The sequence below is a fragment of the Impatiens glandulifera genome, chromosome 1 (genome assembly GCF_907164915.1).
Source record: "Impatiens glandulifera chromosome 1, dImpGla2.1, whole genome shotgun sequence".
Lineage (NCBI taxonomy): Eukaryota > Viridiplantae > Streptophyta > Magnoliopsida > Ericales > Balsaminaceae > Impatiens > Impatiens glandulifera.
The window spans coordinates 10358646-10380364 of NC_061862.1; the positions used below are offsets into that span (position 1 = coordinate 10358646).

General features: G+C 29.1%; 5 protein-coding genes across 5 annotated transcripts; 1 reads left to right on the plus strand and 4 right to left on the minus strand.

The window, feature by feature from the left end:
- The first annotated feature begins 6239 nt into the window (after positions 1–6239).
- Positions 6240–7430, plus strand: LOC124918901 (60S ribosomal protein L11). The gene is made up of 5 exons (XM_047458976.1): positions 6240–6345; positions 6464–6571; positions 6655–6697; positions 6793–6988; positions 7084–7430. Exons 1-5 carry the CDS (start codon positions 6343–6345, stop codon positions 7280–7282), a joined length of 549 nt encoding a protein of 182 aa, XP_047314932.1. The 5' UTR covers positions 6240–6342; the 3' UTR covers positions 7283–7430.
- A 59-nt stretch (positions 7431–7489) lies between these two features.
- On the minus strand, positions 7490–8573 carry LOC124918900 (E3 ubiquitin-protein ligase RNF38-like). Its single transcript, XM_047458975.1, has 3 exons — positions 8348–8573; positions 8203–8264; positions 7490–8129 (listed from the first exon to the last, which is right to left on the minus strand). Exons 1-3 carry the CDS (start codon positions 8558–8560, stop codon positions 7598–7600), a joined length of 807 nt encoding a protein of 268 aa, XP_047314931.1. The 5' UTR covers positions 8561–8573; the 3' UTR covers positions 7490–7597.
- Positions 8574–8834: 261 nt separating this feature from the next.
- LOC124918899 (pentatricopeptide repeat-containing protein At3g16610) lies at positions 8835–11294 on the minus strand. Its single transcript, XM_047458974.1, has one exon. It carries the CDS (start codon positions 11263–11265, stop codon positions 8842–8844), a length of 2424 nt encoding a protein of 807 aa, XP_047314930.1. The 5' UTR covers positions 11266–11294; the 3' UTR covers positions 8835–8841.
- A 2168-nt stretch (positions 11295–13462) lies between these two features.
- LOC124920748 (probable sugar phosphate/phosphate translocator At1g06470) lies at positions 13463–16701 on the minus strand. Its single transcript, XM_047461300.1, has 12 exons — positions 16357–16701; positions 15589–16158; positions 15334–15503; positions 15156–15241; positions 15018–15067; positions 14864–14931; positions 14676–14776; positions 14566–14578; positions 14275–14459; positions 14088–14174; positions 13907–14001; positions 13463–13838 (listed from the first exon to the last, which is right to left on the minus strand). The coding sequence occupies exons 2-12, from the start codon at positions 16116–16118 to the stop codon at positions 13715–13717; spliced, it is 1509 nt and encodes a 502-aa protein (XP_047317256.1). The 5' UTR covers positions 16119–16158; positions 16357–16701; the 3' UTR covers positions 13463–13714.
- A 2090-nt stretch (positions 16702–18791) lies between these two features.
- On the minus strand, positions 18792–20199 carry LOC124920749 (heat stress transcription factor A-4a-like). Its single transcript, XM_047461301.1, has 2 exons — positions 19838–20199; positions 18792–19739 (listed from the first exon to the last, which is right to left on the minus strand). The coding sequence occupies exons 1-2, from the start codon at positions 20036–20038 to the stop codon at positions 19065–19067; spliced, it is 876 nt and encodes a 291-aa protein (XP_047317257.1). The 5' UTR covers positions 20039–20199; the 3' UTR covers positions 18792–19064.
- Positions 20200–21719: the final 1520 nt, after the last annotated feature.

A 21719-nucleotide genomic window follows, 5' to 3' on the forward strand; every position in this document is an offset into this window, starting at 1 on the left:
AAATAAAAAATAAAATATATATTATATTTGATAAATATATATAAGAGAATAAAAATTTATTATTATGTTTTTAATTCAATTAATTATTTTTCTCATATATTAATTTAATTATATATATATATATTAAGTTAATAATTAATTTATTTATTTATCTATTTTTGAAATTGATAATAATTGGAAAAATTAATAAATTAAATTGATGATATAAATGTATGTTTTAAAAGTAATATTAAATTATAAATATAATATGTAATGTTAATTTCTGATTTAGATTATGTTTTTGGATTTTATAAAAGAAGATATTGTATTATAATGGTATATTTTGAACAATATTTGAATATATATATTTTTTTGAATAAGTTTATTTTATTGGTAATCTTTAATTAAATTATGTAATTTATTAATATAAAATAATAAATTAATCCAAGTAAATATTTTTAATTAAATATAATATAATTAATTATTATTTATTTTAATTTGAGTTATTTTTATTATTGACAATACTTTTTTATTTTTTTAATAAATAAAAAAGAATAAATAATTGAGAGATTAATAATTTAAATGTGTTTATAATGACATATACAATAATTTTAAAAAATATATATTTATAATAATAATAAATTAAAGAGATGAATTATTAAGTGTTTTTCTAATAATAAAAATTGAGGAAAGAAAAATTATTAGATATGTTGGTGACATTTACAATTTAAATTATAAAATAGATAAAATAATATGCTTGTATTTATAAGGTAACATGTACCATGTCTCATCATCCTTCGCTATACAAATATTTTACTCTTCCTATTTTTTACTTAATTATTTAATGAGTAATGATAGGGAGTAAAAAATTTGTAGATAACAGGAACAATGTGACAATACATATGTCACCATAAAAATATGATTCTTTTTAATTTTTAAATTGTACCTATCACCTAAATCGTTTAATAGTTTTTTTCTTTTCAACTTTTTATTGTTTAAAAAATTATTTAATTATTTCTCACTTTAACTTTTTTTTTATTATAAAATTATTATAAAAAATTATTTCATTTGAAATTGGATAAGATAAATTATTCAACTTAAACTACACATAAAAAAATCCAAAGTTCTAATATTATTTGCTAGTTGAATTGAATTTTTAATAAATTTTATAAAATTTAATAGAAAAAAAATGACTTTTAAAAAGAAATAAGATAGATAACTTTAAAAAAATTAGTAAAAAAAATAAATATATATATATATATATTAATTTAATTTATTTATTCTCCTTATTGTTATTTAATAATTTTATATTTAATTTCTTATTTTCTATTATATGTATATTTATTGATTTATTAATTTTTCCAATTATTACTCTTAAAAATATATAAATTAATTAATTAATTCAAATATATAAATATTTATTATAAATTAATGAATAAATATAAATATATATATATAAAAAAAACTTTTCGTAGAGTTCTCCATTAGTTACAACATAGTTTTTACTGTGAATAAATTATTTAGAGAGAAATAATTAAAATGTCTTTATAGTGTGGCATATACAATAATTTAAAAAAATAATAATTATAATAAAAAAATAGAAAGAGAAATTATTAAGTGTTTTTTAATAATAAAAATGATAAAAAAAATTATTAAATGCATTTTATTTAATAATATTTAAGAGATAGAAATCGTCAATATTGAGAATAAAAATAAATCATTATTTTTATTTAATATAGAGCATCCTTATCAAATATATAGAGAGAGTATGTTATAAATAAATAAATATATACTAATTGAGGATAAGAATGATCAGGACTCGTTAATTAACCATATTTACAAAAATATAAATTAAGAATGAGATATATAAGTAGGATATTTGACTAATGATGTGGATTATAGATACTAAATTATTTGTTTTGGATAATGAATATTATATGAGTATAACTGTACTAATTAAACAAAGAATCAGTATTTGAGGGAGTGTTCCTACTATTTCTGTGGTGACCAGTTATTTTGGTTACTATTATTTCGGCAGTCCACACAATTATAATTACGAAATCAAACCTTATCTTAATTAATCTAAACTAACCACAATATTTAAGTTCTTTCTTTTCACTTGAAAATCTGTTCCTCCTCATCCTCCTCCATATCCATTTAAAAATCAAACATCATAAGCTAATTCAATCTTATTGTTTTTCTAAATTATGCTCTCTCTTCTCATCCATAGATATTTGGATGGTTGTATGATCTGGTTGAAGTTGTTACCCTAATTTGAATCTCCAATAAAGACAACAATATTTTGTAGATATGATACTAGAATTGGAGCAAACGGATCAAGAATCTCTTGAGTGTCAAAAGGGGAGCACTTTGAAGAGTTGTGACGATAATAAAGAAGATGAAGAAAAGACAAAAGAAGATGTGGTTAGCTTTGTCACCATCAACATAAACCGAGATCGAGATCGTGAGGACGATAATGAGATTAAAACCGAGGAAGTTAATGTTGATCAAAGACAAATTGGAAATGGTGATACAAAACATGATCAAAAGAAGTTTCCAAAGGAAATAGTTCGTTTGAATTCAAATTCGAAAGGTAAATTTGTTTGCAGGATCTGTCTTATTGATTCCCAAAGGCAGTTAAGAGATTTTGTACAGCTTGGTTGCGGATGCAAAAATGATCTTGGCTATTGTCATAGAACATGTGCTAAGACTTGGTTTAATCAGAAAGACAACAGGTAATTAATATTTAATATTAAGTTATAAAAATTGAATTGAATAATTAATTAATTTGTAACAGGATTTGTAAGAGATGTGGGATGACGGCGAAAAACATAAGAATTAATCCTCCGAAAGAGGCTGAATATATGAAACTGGTTAATTGGAGTCATTTGAGTTTAGAAAATAGACTTGAAATTGCTCATGCTCCTAACCCGTGGACAGAGAATTGCACCTTTTGTAAGCGTCATGCATGTATCGTCAGGCTCCTAATAAGTTTATTTGGTATATTACTTCTTTATCTTTTTCTGAGATAGCTTTTTACATTTTTTAAAATATGTAAGGGGTTGATTATTAATGTGGACTAAGTTGCATGGTTTTTGGTTTCTTTACTACAATAATTTTCCACATTCATGGTATAACATTATTAGTTTTTTTATATAATTTGTTCTTCTCAGCATCTCTTTCTTTTCTCAAATTCATCATCCTTGTTCGGAATATATATATATATATAGTGTCGACCCCGATAATTGTCTAACCTAATTTCAGTTTTAAAAAATTGTTTTTAGAGAGATTACAACTTATAACCTAATAAAAATTACAATTTTTCATCCTAAACCATTAAGTTACAGACTTTGATGTTAAAAACCTTAATAAATTTAACTAAAAACTTTGTATTTTTTTTTATTAAATGTACTGTTCTGGGATGCCTGCTCTAGCAGGTGGGTTTGTCTGGATTACCCCAGTGTCGGCTCTGCCTTGCCTGTATATAACTTTGTCAAACGAACTGTCTTTATATATATAACTCCGTCAAGTGAAGCACGAACACTAGTATTATAGCCAACAATCTTCTAACCTTAGAAATTTAAGATTTTTTTCTTACTTCCATTGCAAGAAAAAAGGAATAAGAAACTGATTATTCACATCATGATTGGAAAAAGATAGGAAAAAAAAATCTAAACTCCAAGAGAAACAATTATATGATCAAAAAGCTTAGAAGATTCAGTCATACAAATCCAATGACAGAAAGAGGAGGGCAGCAACAGACATCTAGTTAAGTATTCAGAAAAAAAGTTTTGAAGACCTCGAATAAAACTATTATTCGACAAATTACAAAAGTGATTCGAGTCAGCGATCAAAAACAATAATACTAACATCAACCAGGGAATGCCTAGAGAACATCAATGACATTATAACAATCCAGCACCAAATACAAATACAGAGAGGTTCATAATACAAATGTCGAGACTCTTAATACAAACAATGTTCAAGCTTAATACAAACAATGTTCAAGCTGATAATATAAATACAAGAAGGATCATAATCTTGAAGAAGATAATATTGAATTTAACAATTATCATGATCAACACAATTTGAGAAAGCCTAAACCATGTCATATTAATAAAAGTCTAATGATTTCCCAAATTCGAAAAATATGTGTGATATATTCAGCAGAAAAATTCTTTGCAATCCATGACAACCCAATCCACAAAGCAAAATGGGTATACAAATTACAAATAAATGTTACTCTCATATGTAATATGTAATATGTAATAAATGTCAAAGAAGTTCCGGTTTCATGCTCTGACGAGCCATTTAGTGAAACTAAAAATAAAATAAAATAAATAAATAAATCAGGACTGGAAGCACAGAATCACAAATTTATAAAAATCTAATGTCATATATGGTTTAACCATAATATTTAAATAAATATTTTTATTATATAAATATTATAAGAAAAATGATACAGAGCGCGACTTGAGATAGCGACTGGGAGAACGATGCCTACGTGGGTTGACAGGTAGAATATTCTCTCTCCAAAATATTAGATAAACATTTATTTATAATTATTTACAAGTAATAAAACTAAAAAAATATTAATAAATCAAAAAAAAATAATAAAAAAAAGAAAAAAGAAACCATAAAAAATATTTGATAAATAAAGTAATTGAAAAATCATAAAAATAAAATAAAAATAAAATAGATAAATTCATAATTCAACTAATCAAACTAATTAGTAATATTAATTAGAGTTTAGGGTTTAGTATTTAGGATTTAGGTTTTAGAGTTTAGGGTTTAGGGTTTAGAGTTTAAGGTTTAGAGTTTAATAAGAGAGAGAAATTATTTAATAAGAGGAGAGAGGATATTCTACAAAAACGTGTTTTAATTATTATTATATTTTTATTTATTTATTTCACTTGTCAACCCACGTAGGCATCGCTCTCCCAGTCGTTGTCTCATAGTCGCGCTCTTTATCATTCCTCATATTATAATATATTATAATGAGATATAAATGAGTAATTTTTTTTAAACTCTATATTTAATATGGTAAGTATTAATTTTTTTTATAATAATAAATATTTATATATAAATAATTATTTTTATGGTAAATAATTATATATATTATTATTATTATTATTTTGAAGTGAGTTAATATATAAATATATTTAAATTTATATTATACAATATTATATAGTGACAAATAAACTAGGAGAAACAATATTTTAAAGTTTTTTTTTATTTATAATGATAAATATAATTTTTTTTAGATACAAAATGTTATATATAGTTATGAGATAAAATATTATTTATATTATATATTAATAAATAAATTAGGATTGAATTGTTTTTTTAGATTTTTTTTCCTACTTGGCTTAATACGATAAAGGAGAGAATATATATATATATATATATATATATATATATATATATATATATATATATATATATATATATATATATATATATATTAAAAAATAAATTAGGAGAGAAATTTAATATTGTAAGTACTATTTTTTATTTATAAAAAAATAAGTATTTATTTTTAGATTTTACTCTCCTACGTGCTTAATAAGGTAAGAGCCTGATTTTTTAATTTTTATTTTATAAAAACTCAGTTTATATAAATATATACATATATAATGAGAAAAAAATTAAGTGAAATTTTTTTTACTACATTTTTTTATTTAATTTGATAAGTACTATTTTTTATATATATATAAATAAGTATATATATTAAAAAACAATAAATATATTTTTTTTATTATAAAGAATTTTGTAGATATTTTATTATGAAGATAGTTAATATTTAATTATATATATTTAAATTTATATTACACAAATATTATTTAGTGACAAATAAATGAGAATATATAATATCTTTAAAATTTTATCTATAGTGAGATATAATTTTTTTTATTAGATATTAACTGTTATATATATATATATATATATATATATATATATATATATATTTAATTTATTTATAAGAAGATAGCATTTTCAACATATACATATATAACATTTCATATCTAAAAGGAAAATTATATGTATTATTTACTATTTAGCAACATTTTTCACAAGATGCATTATTTTTATTTTTAGTGTTTTATTTAAAAAAATTATAATTAGGCAATACATGATAAAAAAATAATATTTTAAAATAAAACTATAAGTATAAATAGAATTAATAATAATAAAGTTAGAGTACTCCAGTGGCAATTTAAAAAATTAGTAAGGCTATTTTTGTCATTTAGATACATATACCCTAATTTCTACCTATATATATATATCTGAATCTAGGTTAATTATTTCTTCTTCGTTTCATTGTTCGGCCGCTGCTGTGAACTCGCACCTGCATCTTCAACAATGGTATGTAACCCTATCCCCCTCTTGTTGATTTTATCCAAATCTGTGTTTTTTTAGAATTCGCAAATGTCTTCCCGACATTAATTATGTTCTTGTTTATTTTTTGTTGATGCTGATTCAGGCTTCCGAGAAGAAGCTTTCTAACCCAATGAGAGAGATTAAGGTCCAGAAGCTCGTTCTCAACATCTCCGTTGGTGAGAGTGGAGATCGTCTTACCAGAGCCGCTAAGGTATTGATTCTCCATTCAGCTTCTATTTCTCCTTTTTTGTGGGTGGTCGATTTCATATTTGATTCCATTTTTATTTGATACAGGTGTTGGAACAATTGAGTGGGCAAACACCTGTTTTCTCCAAAGGTAACTTTTTTTGCTACATTCTGTTTTGTATAGGAACAAGATAGATTGTTAATGAAGGTTGGAGATGTTGAATATTTTGTATGATTGGTTGACAGCAAGGTACACTGTCCGTTCTTTTGGGATCAGGCGTAATGAAAAGATTGCTTGCTATGTTACTGTTAGAGGTGAAAAGGCAATGCAACTCTTGGAGAGTGGTTTGAAGGTTAAGGAGTATGAGCTTTTGAGAAGGAACTTCAGTGATACTGGCTGCTTTGGTTTTGGTATTCAAGAACACATTGATCTTGGAATCAAGTAAGTTCAAATTTGATGATTTAGTTATCACTTTTCATAATTGGATTGACTTTTGTTCAAAATTGTTACAATCTGGAATTGTTGTGTTTTCTTAGGTATGATCCTTCAACCGGTATCTATGGTATGGATTTCTATGTTGTTCTTGAGCGACCTGGATATCGTGTTGGTAGAAGACGCAGGTGCAAGGCTCGTGTTGGAATCCAACATAGGGTTACAAAGGAGGATTCAATGAAGTGGTTCCAAGTCAAATATGAAGGTGTCATCCTCAACAAGGCTCATAACGTTGGTAATTAGTTTTTAAGATTTGTTGTTTCTTGAGACTTTGAAAGAAGTTGGTTCTTTTGTTCTTCTTCTTAAAGATTTGGATTTTAGTACTTGCTTAATTTATCATTTTGGAATATGAGGATGTTTTATGTTATATTTCAGATTGCATTTATGTTTTTGTTCTTTTTTTTTATGGGATTCAACTGAATTAATGTCGCATGAGAATATAAGAAATTGAAATCATCAACTAAGGCGCTTGAACATTTTATTCACATTTCCAAAGAAGTTTATAGGTTACAATGAAGGAAGACCCTTATTATGTGTTCTTTATTTGCTAGTAATGTTTCACCCCCAACCAATACTTTCCTCCATGGCTCTAACAAGTGCAATAAGCTCAAATGCATCAATTTGCAGCGTCTGATTATTATTATCACGAGTGGGCAATCGCTCATTTCTCTTCTCGTAGATCACAGCCCGACAAACAGGGCATTTTCCATTGCTCTTCATCCATGGTAAGATGCAATCCTCGTGAAACATATGACTGCACGGAGTTGTCATCACATTCTCGTAAGGCTTGAAATCCTCCAAGCAAACCACACATGAGCTCTTTCCATCGTCTTCTTCTTCCTCCAAGGTTGATGTTGCATCCTTCCTGTAAAATGAGCTCAATCTTGTTGCGAGAGATCTCACTGAGGTCTTAGGATAGTAGACTTCTTTCTTGAGCTTGCTTAACATTGCCTTTTGTTCCTCCCTGTCTATTCTTCTTGTTTGGTCTTCCTGTCTTGGAAATGAAACTTCTCGCCTGGTTCTTGTAGTCGGCTGCATAATTAACCTTGGATGGCTGCTTCCTATGTGATCATTTAACATTGGTGTGTATCTGTTGGTTTTAAAACAAATTGTCAGAATTAACAAAGTACAGAACAACATAGATAGAAAGCAAATTCACAAACCTAGGTAAGATTGAAGGACCTGGTCCTCTCCTTTCCTGGATCAATACCATTCCACCATAACTCTGCAACAGCACACCAAATTAGTCACTGAAAATCCATGGGAAAGAAGAAATTCCCAATTTACATAACAGAGAATACCACTTACTGGATAATCTCCTCCATGGGAATAAGATGGTCCGACCTGGTGACTGGTTGGGGTTGTTGTCCATTCCCAATCGTTATTATTGCTTGGAAGATAATAACCCTGTTCGTGTTCGGTCGGCAGACCGAATGGCCTAGACAACCCGAACAGAGGATTGGGAGCTTCATTTCTCTGTCCGGGCACCCAAACTCGTGGCCTTGGAAAACCATTACTCATTGGAAAAATATTTGGTTTCCTTTCTTTTCTATGAGAAGTTATATCAATGTAAGGTTAACCTGATGAGAAATATCTTGATGAAGCCATTATTCTCTTCCTACCATAAAAGAGATGCCTTTTTATTGGCCATCACTAAGAAAAGAATCCTATTCTGAAATCTCAACTTTTTTTGGTCTTTGCTATGTTTTTCTTTTTAAGAATCTTTAGAAATATATCATCACATGAGCACATCAAAGAGAGAACAAAAGAAAGAAAAGGCATCGACGATAAGTATTGGTTTCTCACCAGAAATCTCGACAATTGCAGATTCCATCTCTGAAGTGATGAAACCTACTGGCATCTCTAACAGTAATCTCCCTGTTTGAAATAATACTAATGTATTTGAATGCAGCATGGCAGTCACCACAAACCCTCAAATTCTTGTTGATAAGAATAGGTTTGTTGTTAGATGCAGGTAAACTAAGAAGAGCAAAGGCAACAGCCAATTTCTCACTATGATAAAGGAGAATGCTTTCTTTCTCTTCCTCTTCAACATCTTGCATCACAAAACCAGATCCCAAGCTATTATTATAACCCATCTTCTTCATTTCCATTAACAGCTCCCCAAGTTTTTTGTATATCTCTTCTGATCTAGCGTGCGAACGATCTCCTCCCACGAACCCATGAACAACGCGGTTAATCTCCACCCAACTACATCCCGGGATTTTCTTGAATCCCCAGTTTCTTTGAGCAATTCTCGCATCTGCAGCATCGTTCCATCTCCCAGCATCGCTGTACATGTTCGATAAGAGGACAAAGTTTCCCGTGCTCTCGGGTCCAATAGACTGAATTTTAAAAGCTACTTTTTCGCCAAGTTCAATATTTTTGTAAACTTTACAGCCCGAAAGCAATGCACTCCATATTCGAACATCAGGATCAATAGGCATTCTCTGAATAAAACGATAGGCCTCATCCAATTCTCCAACACGGCCCAAAAGATCGACCATGCACACGTAATGCTCCATCCTAGGGTTAATATGGTAATCACTCGTCATTGAATGGAACAGCATCCTTCCTTCTGAAACTAGCCCAGAATGGCTGCAGGCAGACAAGACTGAAATGAAACTCATGTCATCTGGACTTATCCTAGACTTCTGCAAATCGTGGAACAATTTAACAGCTTCATTTCCATGTCCATGAATTCCGTAACCGAAAATCATCGTGTTCCACGAGACAATATCTCTTGTGTGCATACCATCGAAAACTAGCCTGGCCGCATGTAACTTCCCACATTTCGAGTACATGTCAATTAGTGCATTACAAATAGAAATGTTTTCAGTAAACCCTTGCATAACTGAATATCCATGGCAGCTAATGCCATGCTGGAGGGCTGCCAGTTGAGAACAAGCAGGCAAGACGCCAACCATTGTGGCTGAATCGGGCTGAATTCCCGATAACTGCATCTTCTTGAAAACAACCAAAGCTTCTTTCGCATAACCGCTTTGGGTGCACCCTGAAATGAAAGCGCTATAAGAAACAGCGTCTTTATTCACCATTTCGTTGAACCAGGCCTCGGCCTCGCTCAATATTCCGCACTTAGCATACATTGAGAGGAGAGTATTAGCCAGCATGAGATCGGAAACAAAACCAATTTTAATAAGAAGACCGTGTATACTTCTTCCTCTTCCGAGATCAGTAAGCATCGCGGAAAGGCGAAGTATGGCTCCTAGCGTAACAACTGACAAGGAAGTGGAATCGTTGAGCAACCTTTTTTCAAACAATTTCAGCGCTTCATTAAGATACCCGCATGCTATGCACGATCCAATCATAGCACTCCAAGTCACTTCGTTCTTGAAACTTAACGCGTCGAAAATTCTACTAGCATAAGAAAGGCAGGCACACTTACCATACATATCAATCAATCCTGTCGCAACCATAACATCGTTATGAAAATTCTTCTTCATACCATAAGCGTGCAATGCCTTCCCTTGAACCAAAGCAGATGATTCTCCAACTGCAGGAAGAACCGAAACAATTGTGGAGGAATTAGGACTTAATCCTGCTTCCTGCATTTGAAAAATCAATCTAATCACATCATCATACAATCCATGCAATGAAAAACCAGCAATTATGGCATTCCAAGCCACAACATCTCTCATAGGCATTGCATCGAACACCTCTCTTGCTTCTTTCAAAGAACCACATTTTGCATAGAAATCAACCAAGGCAGTGCAAATATAGACGTCAGAATCAAACCCAGCAAGTTTAGCATGTTCGTGAACCTCTTTCCCATCTTCTATGGCCTGCAAACCCGAGCAAGCCTTTAGAACAAAAGGGTACGTATAATTATTGGGTCTTACTCCAGATTCAAGCATTTCACGATACAATGAAATTGCTTTATCAAATGGTCCTTCCCAAGCGTAGCCTCTGATGATCGAATTCCAAATGGAGACTTTGTTTTTCTTTTCTGGGTGAGGAATTTGGTCGAGCACTTGGTGGGCGAGAGCTGTTTTATTACAGGCAATGTACAAACGAGAGAGCTTCTCCAAGACGATGATACTGTCGCCATGAAATTCGGGATGATGACAGTTCTTGAGAAAATGTTGATGGATTAACTTGCCTGGTTTGAGTAATTTGGATTGAATACAATCTTCGAGAAGCTTTATATAAGAAGAAATACAGATTTTGCTGTGTATAGTTTCCAACATAGGACCTCGACATGACATCTGTAGAACGTCTTTTTGTTGGATGATGGAGAAATTGTTCACAAATAATAAGGTTCAAATAATAACTACACTCATACAGCGAGAATAGTATTAATACATAGATAAATTAAATTTGAAAAATGTATAATTTTTTTTTTATAAATTTCTTGAAAATTATTTATTTATTATTACTAATTTTTAAATATTTCATTTAAATATTAATTTATAATATATATATATATATATATATTAACAAATTTAATAATATTTTTTAATACTCAAAACTCATAACTGTCTGAAACTAGTTTTTTTTATCAAGACCTATGTCAGGGACAAAGTGCCACATTGAGTGCATATGTCATTGCTATTCATTTTTTCGAAAGAATTTTACCTAAGTCAATAGCTCGGGCAGGCGAGCAATATTGTAAGACAGCAAGATTATCCCTTTAGGATTTACTAGAACAAACTCACGACTTTAATAGAAAGAAAGGGCAAGCTATTTGGAGCTCTTCAACTAAACTCATTGGCTTCGCGTTCACGTCGCTTCGTCACTGGGACGGTCTTCCTCCAATGACAGGTCTAGAAAGTAAGTGTTTAATGAGGTTGCACTTTGTCATTTGTAAGAGTTTCTCTAAGTCCCATGTTGTAAGAGTTTTTCTAAGTCCCATGTCTCGTAAACTCCACGCAATCTATATGTATCTCATATACTCTTTTCGTGTCATATGCGCCTTGATTTTTATTTTATTTTCTTGCCAGTACAATATGTTTTTAGGTCTTGTAATAAGCAAGTTCCCCATCTTCATTATTCAAGGCAAAATTCTAATTTAACAATATCCTCGAGTTGTAAGATTTCTTTCTTTTTGGTTGCTCAGCACATTTATTGGCCAAATTGAGGTCTTGATTTGAATGTGTCACATAAGATAACTGAATGCATAAGAGATTCTGGAGGCGGAATGGAAGGCTACAAAGACTCTCCGGTAATCAAAAGATACTAGAGCAGAACTCGAAGTTAATCCTATTGAGATTCTTTCCATCTCCTCCGGTTTGATAGTCCGACCGTAGTGATGTTAACTGTGATTAAATCCATAAGTTGCTTTGTTCATTTTTATTCTATTTCATATATGTTTGAGGATCCACCTAGACCTCGATTTATGTGTTATTTATCTATTCATACTTTTTTTTTGCTAATTTTGGTGATCGACAAAATAGTTTGGATGATTTATTGACCAAAATAGACATTTAAACAATTGACGTCATTTTACTAAATTGTTTGATTGGTTCGGTTTAAACGATTAAACTATCGATTTAATCGGTTTTATCAATTGACACATTTGTTAAAATAGATTAAAAAAATATAATAACAAATAGTATTCATTATATATTTACGAACAATTAACAATAATATTATGACTAAGATTCGGTAATATAGTTCATGAACAATATTTACCAATAATTTTATAACAAAATTGCAATAAATATACATTATGAAAAAAAATATATAAATAAGGTTATATTGTATTTATAAGAATAATATCATGAATTAAAAGATCTACTAAATAAAAATAAATAAATTGATCTCCAAAACACTAATGATACTAACATCACTGATCACCCTAATAGTAAGTCAATTTGTATACAAATGATAATAATTAATATTACTGATAGTTTGCTAACAAATTTTCTTTTATTATTATTTTTTTTTTGTTTAAAGGTGTGTTTTACCTAATAATTATAATCATATTATTCTTAAAAAAATATGTGTTTTAACCTAATAGTAATAATCCATTTCTAATCACTTTCGTTTTTAAGGTCCAATTCTCGATCTCGACTTATTTAAACATTTGATCAGTTTTAAGGTTCAATTCACATTCCCTACTTATTTAAACACTCGACTTATTTAAACATTTGATCAGTTTTAAGGTTCAATTCACATTCCCTACTTATTTAAACATTTGATCAGTTACTCATCACTATCGATTGGTCGGTTCGGTGACAATAAACCTACAAATCAAATCGTTAAAATCGATTGGGTAAAAAAAAACGTTTCTGTTTGGGTTGAGCGGTTTCGGGTCGAACAACTAATTACATCATTACCCAATTCCATATAATTAGAACAGTAAAATAAAAGTATCTCCAATATTGTAGAGATTCTAGAGAGGATATGAATATTAGAAATATTTTTCAAAAATATTATAAACTTGTAAAATCAATTATCATGTACAATAATAAAGTCACAGTATTACAATAAAATGAATCAAGAAAAGCACCTCCAAAAGTACACAAATTCAAAACTAAGAAGAAATCATCATATTATACAATTCATTAAATTTTACATGATGAAGAATAATGGCAAAATTCATTCCTTTTTTTTCATTTCTACAATCAACTCTCTAGTAAAAGAAGCTCAAGGTCGAGTGTAGAAGTTCGGGAAAGGTTTGAGAAATAACTAAATCAACGGGCAATCAACAATCTAATCACGAAGATCATCATCCATCTCATCCTCGAGAATAACATATTTGGAAGCATCATTTTTCTGCAGCGACGCAATTGAATCCTCTCCTCCGCCTTTTCCCCCCTTTTGTAGCTTCAAATACCTACAAAAAACACTCTCTAATTTAAGTTCATCTTTCAGATAACACACTACTTTGACATCAATACTTACTTGTACCAGTTGAATAAACCAACACCAATCATAATCGTGATTAGACCAATCCCCTTCAACCATGTAAATTCATCATGGAAATAAAATACCGCAACCTGAACCAAATATTATAAGAATTTGGTATAATCTTCAATATCGACTATCGAGTAAAAAAAGGGTTTTGCATGCAATTAAAGTATACCAAAATAGTGACAGACTCCTTGACGACCCCTGCTATTGTTACAGTCACCGCACTAGTAACCGACACAAGAATGTACTCTGTCAGAACCTACGAGAAATTAATGAAAAAAAACATTTATACCCGTCTGGAACTAGTAAAAAATCAAAATGATAAAAAAGAAAGGAAATGTAGATTTCAGATTATTTACCATAAAAAAGGCAAGTGTGCCACCAAAGAGCATAAGAAAGCAGCTTTGGGTGAAATGCCATGAACTATCAAAGTAATTGCTATTTCTAAATTCATCCCAAGGATCCAATAAAAGAGATAGTATTGCAGTCACAGCTGCCATTACTGGAGATAGATAGCTCATCAGGATAAGCGGGTTTTTCAAACCTGAATATTAATAAAACCAAAACATACTGTATTTCTCAGCATTCTGCAGTTTATCCTCTTATTACAACAATAATTTCTGTGACAGAAACTGGTAGTGCTTACTTACCATAGTCTTCTTTCTTTGTATCCATTTTGCAATGTCACAGCAACATTTTAGATCAGTACATTCTAGGAGAAATCAAATTATCCAGAAACATCAAATATATAAATAAGTACCTGAAGAAGAATTTGAGTCATGCACCATCTAAAACCGGACATAACTGCAGCAAGCATTACGAAAAGGAATCCCCAGAATTCAAATTCTGCTTCTTTCGCAACTAAAACAACAAACCCCCAACACAATCAATCAAGTCATAAATTAGATCGAGTCGTTAATGATGCAATAATGACTAAACCAAATATACCTGTAAGCAATACACCAGCAGAGATAACAACGATGATGCCAAGTAACTTCATGCTTGGTGATTCCAACCTATCATTTCGAGTCATGGAAACAAGGTGTAGGCAGTGAAGAGGACGAAGCTCAACAGAAAAAAAACAAAGAGAAAATAATAGTACCTGAATGCAAATGCAAATAAAAGCAAGAATATTGGAGCAGCAGATTTACACTGAAAATCAGACATATATCACCAATTCATTTTTTCTTTCTTTTCTGTAATAAAGAAATTTACGCAGTTTTATACAAGGATGACGAACCATAGTAGCAAAAGTGACAGAGATGAAAACCAGGGATTCATTGCTCAGGTTAACATCCAATGCAGTTGATAGAGCAGTTGGTACAACTGCAAATCGAAAGGCAAATTCCCATCTTCATATTTTTCGAAACATTAAAAAATAATGCAAAATCTAATGGATGTGAAGACTGGAAGTACACCTCTCACAAAGTAGTCCCTCCATGACATTGGAATTCCAGGCTGAAATCTTTTAGACCAAAACCACGTAATTCCCTGCGATAATATGGCTTGCATCGCAAAATGAACCGTATTCATCAACAAGGGAGCTGGGAATTTCCCCAAATGATCTCCTAGTAAAGTTTTATTATACCTGCCCCAGCCCATACATGTTAAAAATCTCGATTGTTTGATTGTTTTACATTGGCGAGAGACTTAGCAAGCAAAAGAAGACTTACAGTGTCAAGAATGTGCTGAAAGTGTACCAAACGAGTATAAAGAAGAGCGTTTTCAACACATCAGATGCAGAAATGGGATTCTTAGAAACTATACGGGATTGGGATTCTCCATCATGACTATCAATCGAGTCATATCCATTAACAGAATTTGAGTAGCTTCCCACCCTTCTCGACCCATTTTCAATGTTAAACGCGATAACCTTTTCACTGCTTATAGCCTCATCAAAGGCACTAGTTTCATTTCCATGCACACCATTGGTCTGCATGTTTTTCATCTTCAACAACTCTTTCTCAGGCCCAGTTTGTAATTCACTTAATGGAAGCTCAAAGCGAAAATCTTCGACGATATCAGCTGATTTTCCTAACAGATGATCTGATCGGAAATCAGCGATATCATCGCTCCAGCCTGAGAATGAAGGGTCCCTGGGAAGAACTAAGCTTTCAAATTCACTTTCACTTTCACTTTCTGTCTGACTATTTTTTATATCAGAGGTCTTAATTTCCTCCTCGTTCAGGTTACTCTGCAACATCTCATTTCCAATCTACTGTCAACCCCATTTAGACTCCAATCTAACAAATCAAGATTATAAACAATATCAAGACTTGTTGAACAAACATGAGAAATTGATCAAACCCATTTAAGAACATACAGAAATGCAGCATATATGTGAAATGAAACAGTAATCAGATCCAAAAATGTGAATGTAAGTTTAGCTGAAATCAGGTCAATTAAGTGTAGAAAGTGATTTAGGAAAAGTAGAAACTAACCTGAGAAGGGGAGACATAGATGAATGAAAGAAGCTGTTGAATCGGTAATAATAGATAATCTAATATATGAAATCTGAATTGAGAGAAATAGAAATAGAAAGATCTGATCTGGAAAGGGATTTAAGAGTTTGGTGAAGAGATAAATCGTTGTTGCTGTTGTTGTTTGTATTATAATGGCATCATCAGCTGTTTCTACTAGTAGTTGTTGAAGGCGTTGATTGTAATCGAAGAATGAGGCATCATATTATAGCTCATCAGCTGATTCATAGAGAGATAGATAGATAGAGATGGGATTTCTTCTTTTTGGCACCGTCAATCCTATGAAGTTCGATGATGTTTGTTTGTCTGTCTATCAAAAAGGAAAAAGGAAAATTTTTGTAAATATCTTTTTTTTTTTAAATGTCTATTATAAAAATGTGAATAGATTAATCACAAAAAAGGTCTATTATAAAAAAAATAAACTCCCTAAATGACTATAATAGTTAGAAAACATTTATAAATTTGAAAATGTTCGTTCTTTTTAAAAAAACATTTTCCACATAATTTCATGATAAGCTTGTTTTTAAGAATGGGTTAATGAGATAAAACACAGTTTTTATCGCAACACTCAACTATTATATAATCATTTAATTAATTAATTTTATTATTTAAATACTAAAATTATTTTTTAATTAAATTTAATATTATTTTTATTAATTACCTTAAATAAAAATTAAAACCTAATATAAATCAAATTATAACCTATCATATTATCTAATATAACATTTAAATTTTAAATGATTTGAATAAATAAATAATTATATTAAAAAATACTAACAAATATTAATTAATTTATAAATATACCTCATTCAAAATAAATATTTATAAAGATTTTTTTTTATATAAACTAACTCTAAACCATTCTTCTAAATAAATATATTAATTAATTTAAGTTAATATTTTTTCAATTTAATAAAATAAAATAAAAATATTATAATATAATATAATTTAAAAAATATATATTATAACTATTAACCATATATAAACACATCTACCTATATTTGTATTAATATAATATATGACATTCAAATTAAAACAAATAAGACAATAAAATTAATTATAGACAACTTATATAAAATTATCATTTATGTCTAATATAATTACACTTTTTTTAGAAATTTCATCTCAAAATACATTAAATTGAAAACAATATTGTGTAAAGTGTTAATTTTCTAAAATAAAATTTAAAAATAATTTAAGATAGAAGTGAATATTGATAGCACTTGAAAAAACACAAAATATTTAAGAAAAAATTTATATTTGGAGAAAACTAAATCAATTTTAAATTGTTCTTAATATTAACCAAAGCTACAAATTAAAAAATAATTAACAGTGTGAAGAAAATTACAGTATGTTATTAATAAATTGTTACCATCTGATTTGGAAAATATATTCGAAATAAGATTTTCTAATTGATAATTATAGAGAGTGTTGAATTGAAAGAAGGGAGAAAAAAATGATTGAAAACTAAAAAAATGAAATAATATGGGTTATTTACTTATATGGAGTATTGGGTTATAGAGAAAGAAAAGTTGAAATGGATAAGTATAGGAGAGGAGAAAGTGAGAACTGGTAATGGTAAAATTGAAAAGAAAATTTAAACATTTAGTTTTTTTCTAATTTGATCAAACATGGGTTATTTAAAAAAAAAAATTAGATAAAAGTATAAAACCCCAATAACCCTTTCATTAAAAGAAGCTCATTCACGTTCATTTTAAGACCTTTTAAATGAAAATAAAACTTATTGATATAATTTTTGTCTTTTTGAATTATCTATTTTTTTTAATTAAGGAAAACTAGCATGACACCCACAGTCATGACCACCGCTTCAATTCAAAACATTTTCAGATAAAAACAAACCCTTAACCTATTAATTTTTTAAGACAACTCTTACTACTAAGCTATATTGGTCACTTAAATTATAATATATATTTTTTTTAAATAGTCACAATACAAAACTTCGAACTCGTTAAAAAACCAACTCATTCTCAAGATTTTTGAAATCACTATTAGAAACACACCTTTTCATAGTCTAAGATTATAAAGATATTTTTTAAAATTTACTTCAAAAAAATCAAAGTTTTTAATAAAAATTCTTAAAATATTAAATGAAAGAGTAGGATTACAATTATATTTCGTGCAACAGTTTTCTATCTGAATTGTCTCGTTAAGGACATTTTTTTCGATTAAAGGGAGACACGACGATTAAAAACTTTTTATTTAAATATAATATAACGGTGTTTCGTAGAAATTATTAAAAAAATCTTTTATAATTCCCCAAACCGAACTAACCATCTACCACAATGATCTCTCCAAATATAAGTTAGAGGAGTGATAGGGACATGAAATATGAAATAAAGTGTCACTACATCATTCTTTTAAAATATAATAAAATATGAAGTGAAAAAATAGAAAAAAATTATTAATTTTCAACAAATTTGGTCACATCAATACATTATTTCCTCTAAAATTTTCTTCACCAATCTCACTCCAATCATTTCTGCTTCTAAGTCATCTATCAAAATCAAAAGGTAAGAAACCAAAATTTGAAAGATAAATATATTTAATATTTTGTTATAAATTTATATTTCTAATTATTAAAACAATTACACGCAATTATAATAAATCTCTTCTTGCAAACTCGACTTCTTCATATCAATTAAAGGACTCTATGTAAAAAACTGTTCCCAAAATCCATCATTTACTTCCCCTCTTTCTTCTTCTTCTTCAACCTCACAAGATTTAGCCTCTGAATCAATGTTTAGATTCACAAATGATAAATCTGGGCTCTTTTCATGATTCAACAATGGAGATAATTGAACATCACTTGAACCAGTCGATGATATGTCCTGTCCAGTTGAATCAACTATTCTTAAATCATCATCATACACAAGATCTTCCAAATGTTTCAGAGATGATTCAAGCTCTTCAATGGCTTCATCATGATTTACATTATCTCCAAATCCAAATCCAATGAACAATCTTCTTCTCTTCTTATTCCCAATCTTTGTGGGTTTCTGTTCCTCCATTAATAACTTTATCATTTTCATTTGTCTGTTTTGAATAACTTTCAAACGTTCACCAACTAATTCTACTTCAAGTTCATATCTTTTCTTTTCTTCAACTTCCTTCTGTAAACCCAGTTCCAGCAATCTCTTATCCTGCTTCAATTTCTCAATTTCTTCAACAAATTCCTGACGTTCTGAATCAGTTAATGGAACTGATGATCCAGAATGACTATGAATTGGTTTACGTCTATGAATGTTCTTTAACAGATGTTTATGTCCCCTGATGAATTCCTCATTTGCAAACTCCCAATGCTCAGGATCAATCTTTCTAAAACCCTATATCATGAAAATTAAAACAGCAGCCATCAAATTGAAGATCATGTATGGAAAACATAAAAATGGAGATTTTGATTTAGATGGATGAAAACACGTACATACGTATTGAGTTGTCGAATGAAGCTGGAGAAGTTATTGTGCTTGAAATATTGGGGAAGAAGATCTCTAGAGAAATCTAGAGGATTCCATACAATGAAACTACGGCCATTGAAGCTCCATGAAACAATGGAATCGGTAATTGGGTCTTCGATCATTTCGTATATCTTTGCGAGGAAAGGAGCTGCTGATGATCCATCCATGGCGGCGAAAATCCAGAGATGGAGGAAAGAGATCGATGAGGGAAGAAGGAGAAGAAGAGTGTGGAGTTATAAGAGAGTGGACGCGGTCGTAAGTTTGTCTTCGATGACCGGACTAGTTGGAGAGAGAGAGATTCTTCTCGTCTGAAACTCCCGCTGCCATTTTTGACTAATTTTGCTTAATAGTGACAAACCTATTTATTTGAAATATTATCTTTGAATAATTAATATTATGGAAGAGAAAGACCAAATATTATATTTTGTATTTAACTGATTTTTTGTAAGATGATGACCTATACTCACACCAATTTGTGGTCATTCATACTAATATGGATTTTATTTATAATTTAATTGAATCTTATAAAAATGAATTTATTTATTGTATAATTTGAAAATGTTTATAAAATTTTAGAGTCAACATATAGAATGCTCATAAAATAGTGTTTGATTATTTTGATTTATTTAATTTTCTATGTTTTAAAAAAACTTATTTATAAATTATCAAATTATTATTATTATTATTTTTTTTTTTTATTTTGGAATAAAGGAGAACTAGCATGACACCCCACATACATGACCCACAACTTAAACTCAAATAGCTTAGTTAGATGAAATCAAAAATTATATTAGAATATTAAAATACTTGTATTGTACACTTTATTAAATTTTAAATGAAAATAAATAATTTATCTAAAAAAATCTCAAATAACGTTGTTTTTTTTTTTTTCTGAATATGATATTAAAAATGATAAGAATATAACCAAAATATGACATAAAAAAATATAATACATGTTATTCAATATGTTATTGAACTTGTAATTGTTCGAAAAAATGATTAACTCAACGAACGAATACATTGACTTTTCAGAACGAATCTCAATTTTTTTATAATAATAGTTATAACCACAAAAAATCGACTATTTACGAGAAGGAGTTTTCGAACTCGATGATCGCGCCTTATAATTTACTTTCCTCTCGAGTGAGATGAGGAACCAAAATGATAAGCATAGTGACTATAATTCATTTAAAAATGTCAATTTAGACTAGCTTAATTTTGTATAGTCGTCAACAAATTTACTTATTGGGAAATTAGGAAAGAAAACATATTTGATATATTTAAATATATTTTAGAGATTCTATTTTTGTTTCGGTGCTTAGTTACACGTAAGAAAGGACATCATCGTTATGTCTCACGTGCCCATTAACAGATGATCTTTACTTTAAACTTGTGCTCATTTAAAAAAATGTTATTTTACACCCTACTTATTTATTTCATCATAAAAGATGTATCTATAAGTGAACAATGCTAAACATTTGTATAATTTTGGTATTTCTTAAAGGCATGTCTACATTGTCGTCATAGAATATAAGTTTAAAATGTAATAAAACAAATAAAAATATAAGTAGATGTGGGCCAGAAAATGAGGGTAAAAAATAGTACCTATAAAAATATAAAATGTTAGTTTTAAAAAAAAATTAAATATGTAAGCTTAAAAATTAGTTTTTGATTTTTTTTTTAGAAATAATATTTTTGATGTTTTATATAATTTTTTTAGAATTTTTTAAATGAATATAACGAATATTAAGGTCATAAGGGCTAATAAGAGAAAATTTTATATTTTCAAACTAGTGTTTAGGGATATATTTTTTAATTAGACTGGATAAATTATATATAACTTAATGG

What these genes read in the sequence shown, in the direction of transcription:
- LOC124920749 (XM_047461301.1), bottom strand. Translation starts at nt 20,038, where the DNA reads ATGGATGGATCATCAGCAGCTCCTTTCCTCGCAAAGATATACGAAATG. An exon ending in TTCGACAACTCAATACGTAT is followed by an intron (nt 19,740 to 19,837) that starts GTACGTGTTTTC and finishes TTCATGATATAG; the next exon opens with GGTTTTAGAAAGATTGATCC.
- LOC124918900 (XM_047458975.1), bottom strand. Translation starts at nt 8,560, where the DNA reads ATGAGTAATGGTTTTCCAAGGCCACGAGTTTGGGTGCCCGGACAGAGA. An exon ending in CCCATGGAGGAGATTATCCA is followed by an intron (nt 8,265 to 8,347) that starts GTAAGTGGTATT and finishes GTGCTGTTGCAG; the next exon opens with AGTTATGGTGGAATGGTATT. An exon ending in GGTCCTTCAATCTTACCTAG is followed by an intron (nt 8,130 to 8,202) that starts GTTTGTGAATTT and finishes TAAAACCAACAG; the next exon opens with ATACACACCAATGTTAAATG.
- LOC124918901 (XM_047458976.1), top strand. An exon ending in AACACCTGTTTTCTCCAAAG is followed by an intron (nt 6,698 to 6,792) that starts GTAACTTTTTTT and finishes ATTGGTTGACAG; the next exon opens with CAAGGTACACTGTCCGTTCT. An exon ending in CACATTGATCTTGGAATCAA is followed by an intron (nt 6,989 to 7,083) that starts GTAAGTTCAAAT and finishes GTGTTTTCTTAG; the next exon opens with GTATGATCCTTCAACCGGTA.
- LOC124918899 (XM_047458974.1), bottom strand. Translation starts at nt 11,265, where the DNA reads ATGTCATGTCGAGGTCCTATGTTGGAAACTATACACAGCAAAATCTGT.
- LOC124920748 (XM_047461300.1), bottom strand. Translation starts at nt 16,118, where the DNA reads ATGTTGCAGAGTAACCTGAACGAGGAGGAAATTAAGACCTCTGATATA. An exon ending in AGGAGTCTGTCACTATTTTG is followed by an intron (nt 14,002 to 14,087) that starts GTATACTTTAAT and finishes TATTTGGTTCAG; the next exon opens with GTTGCGGTATTTTATTTCCA. An exon ending in GGTTTATTCAACTGGTACAA is followed by an intron (nt 13,839 to 13,906) that starts GTAAGTATTGAT and finishes TGTTTTTTGTAG; the next exon opens with GTATTTGAAGCTACAAAAGG.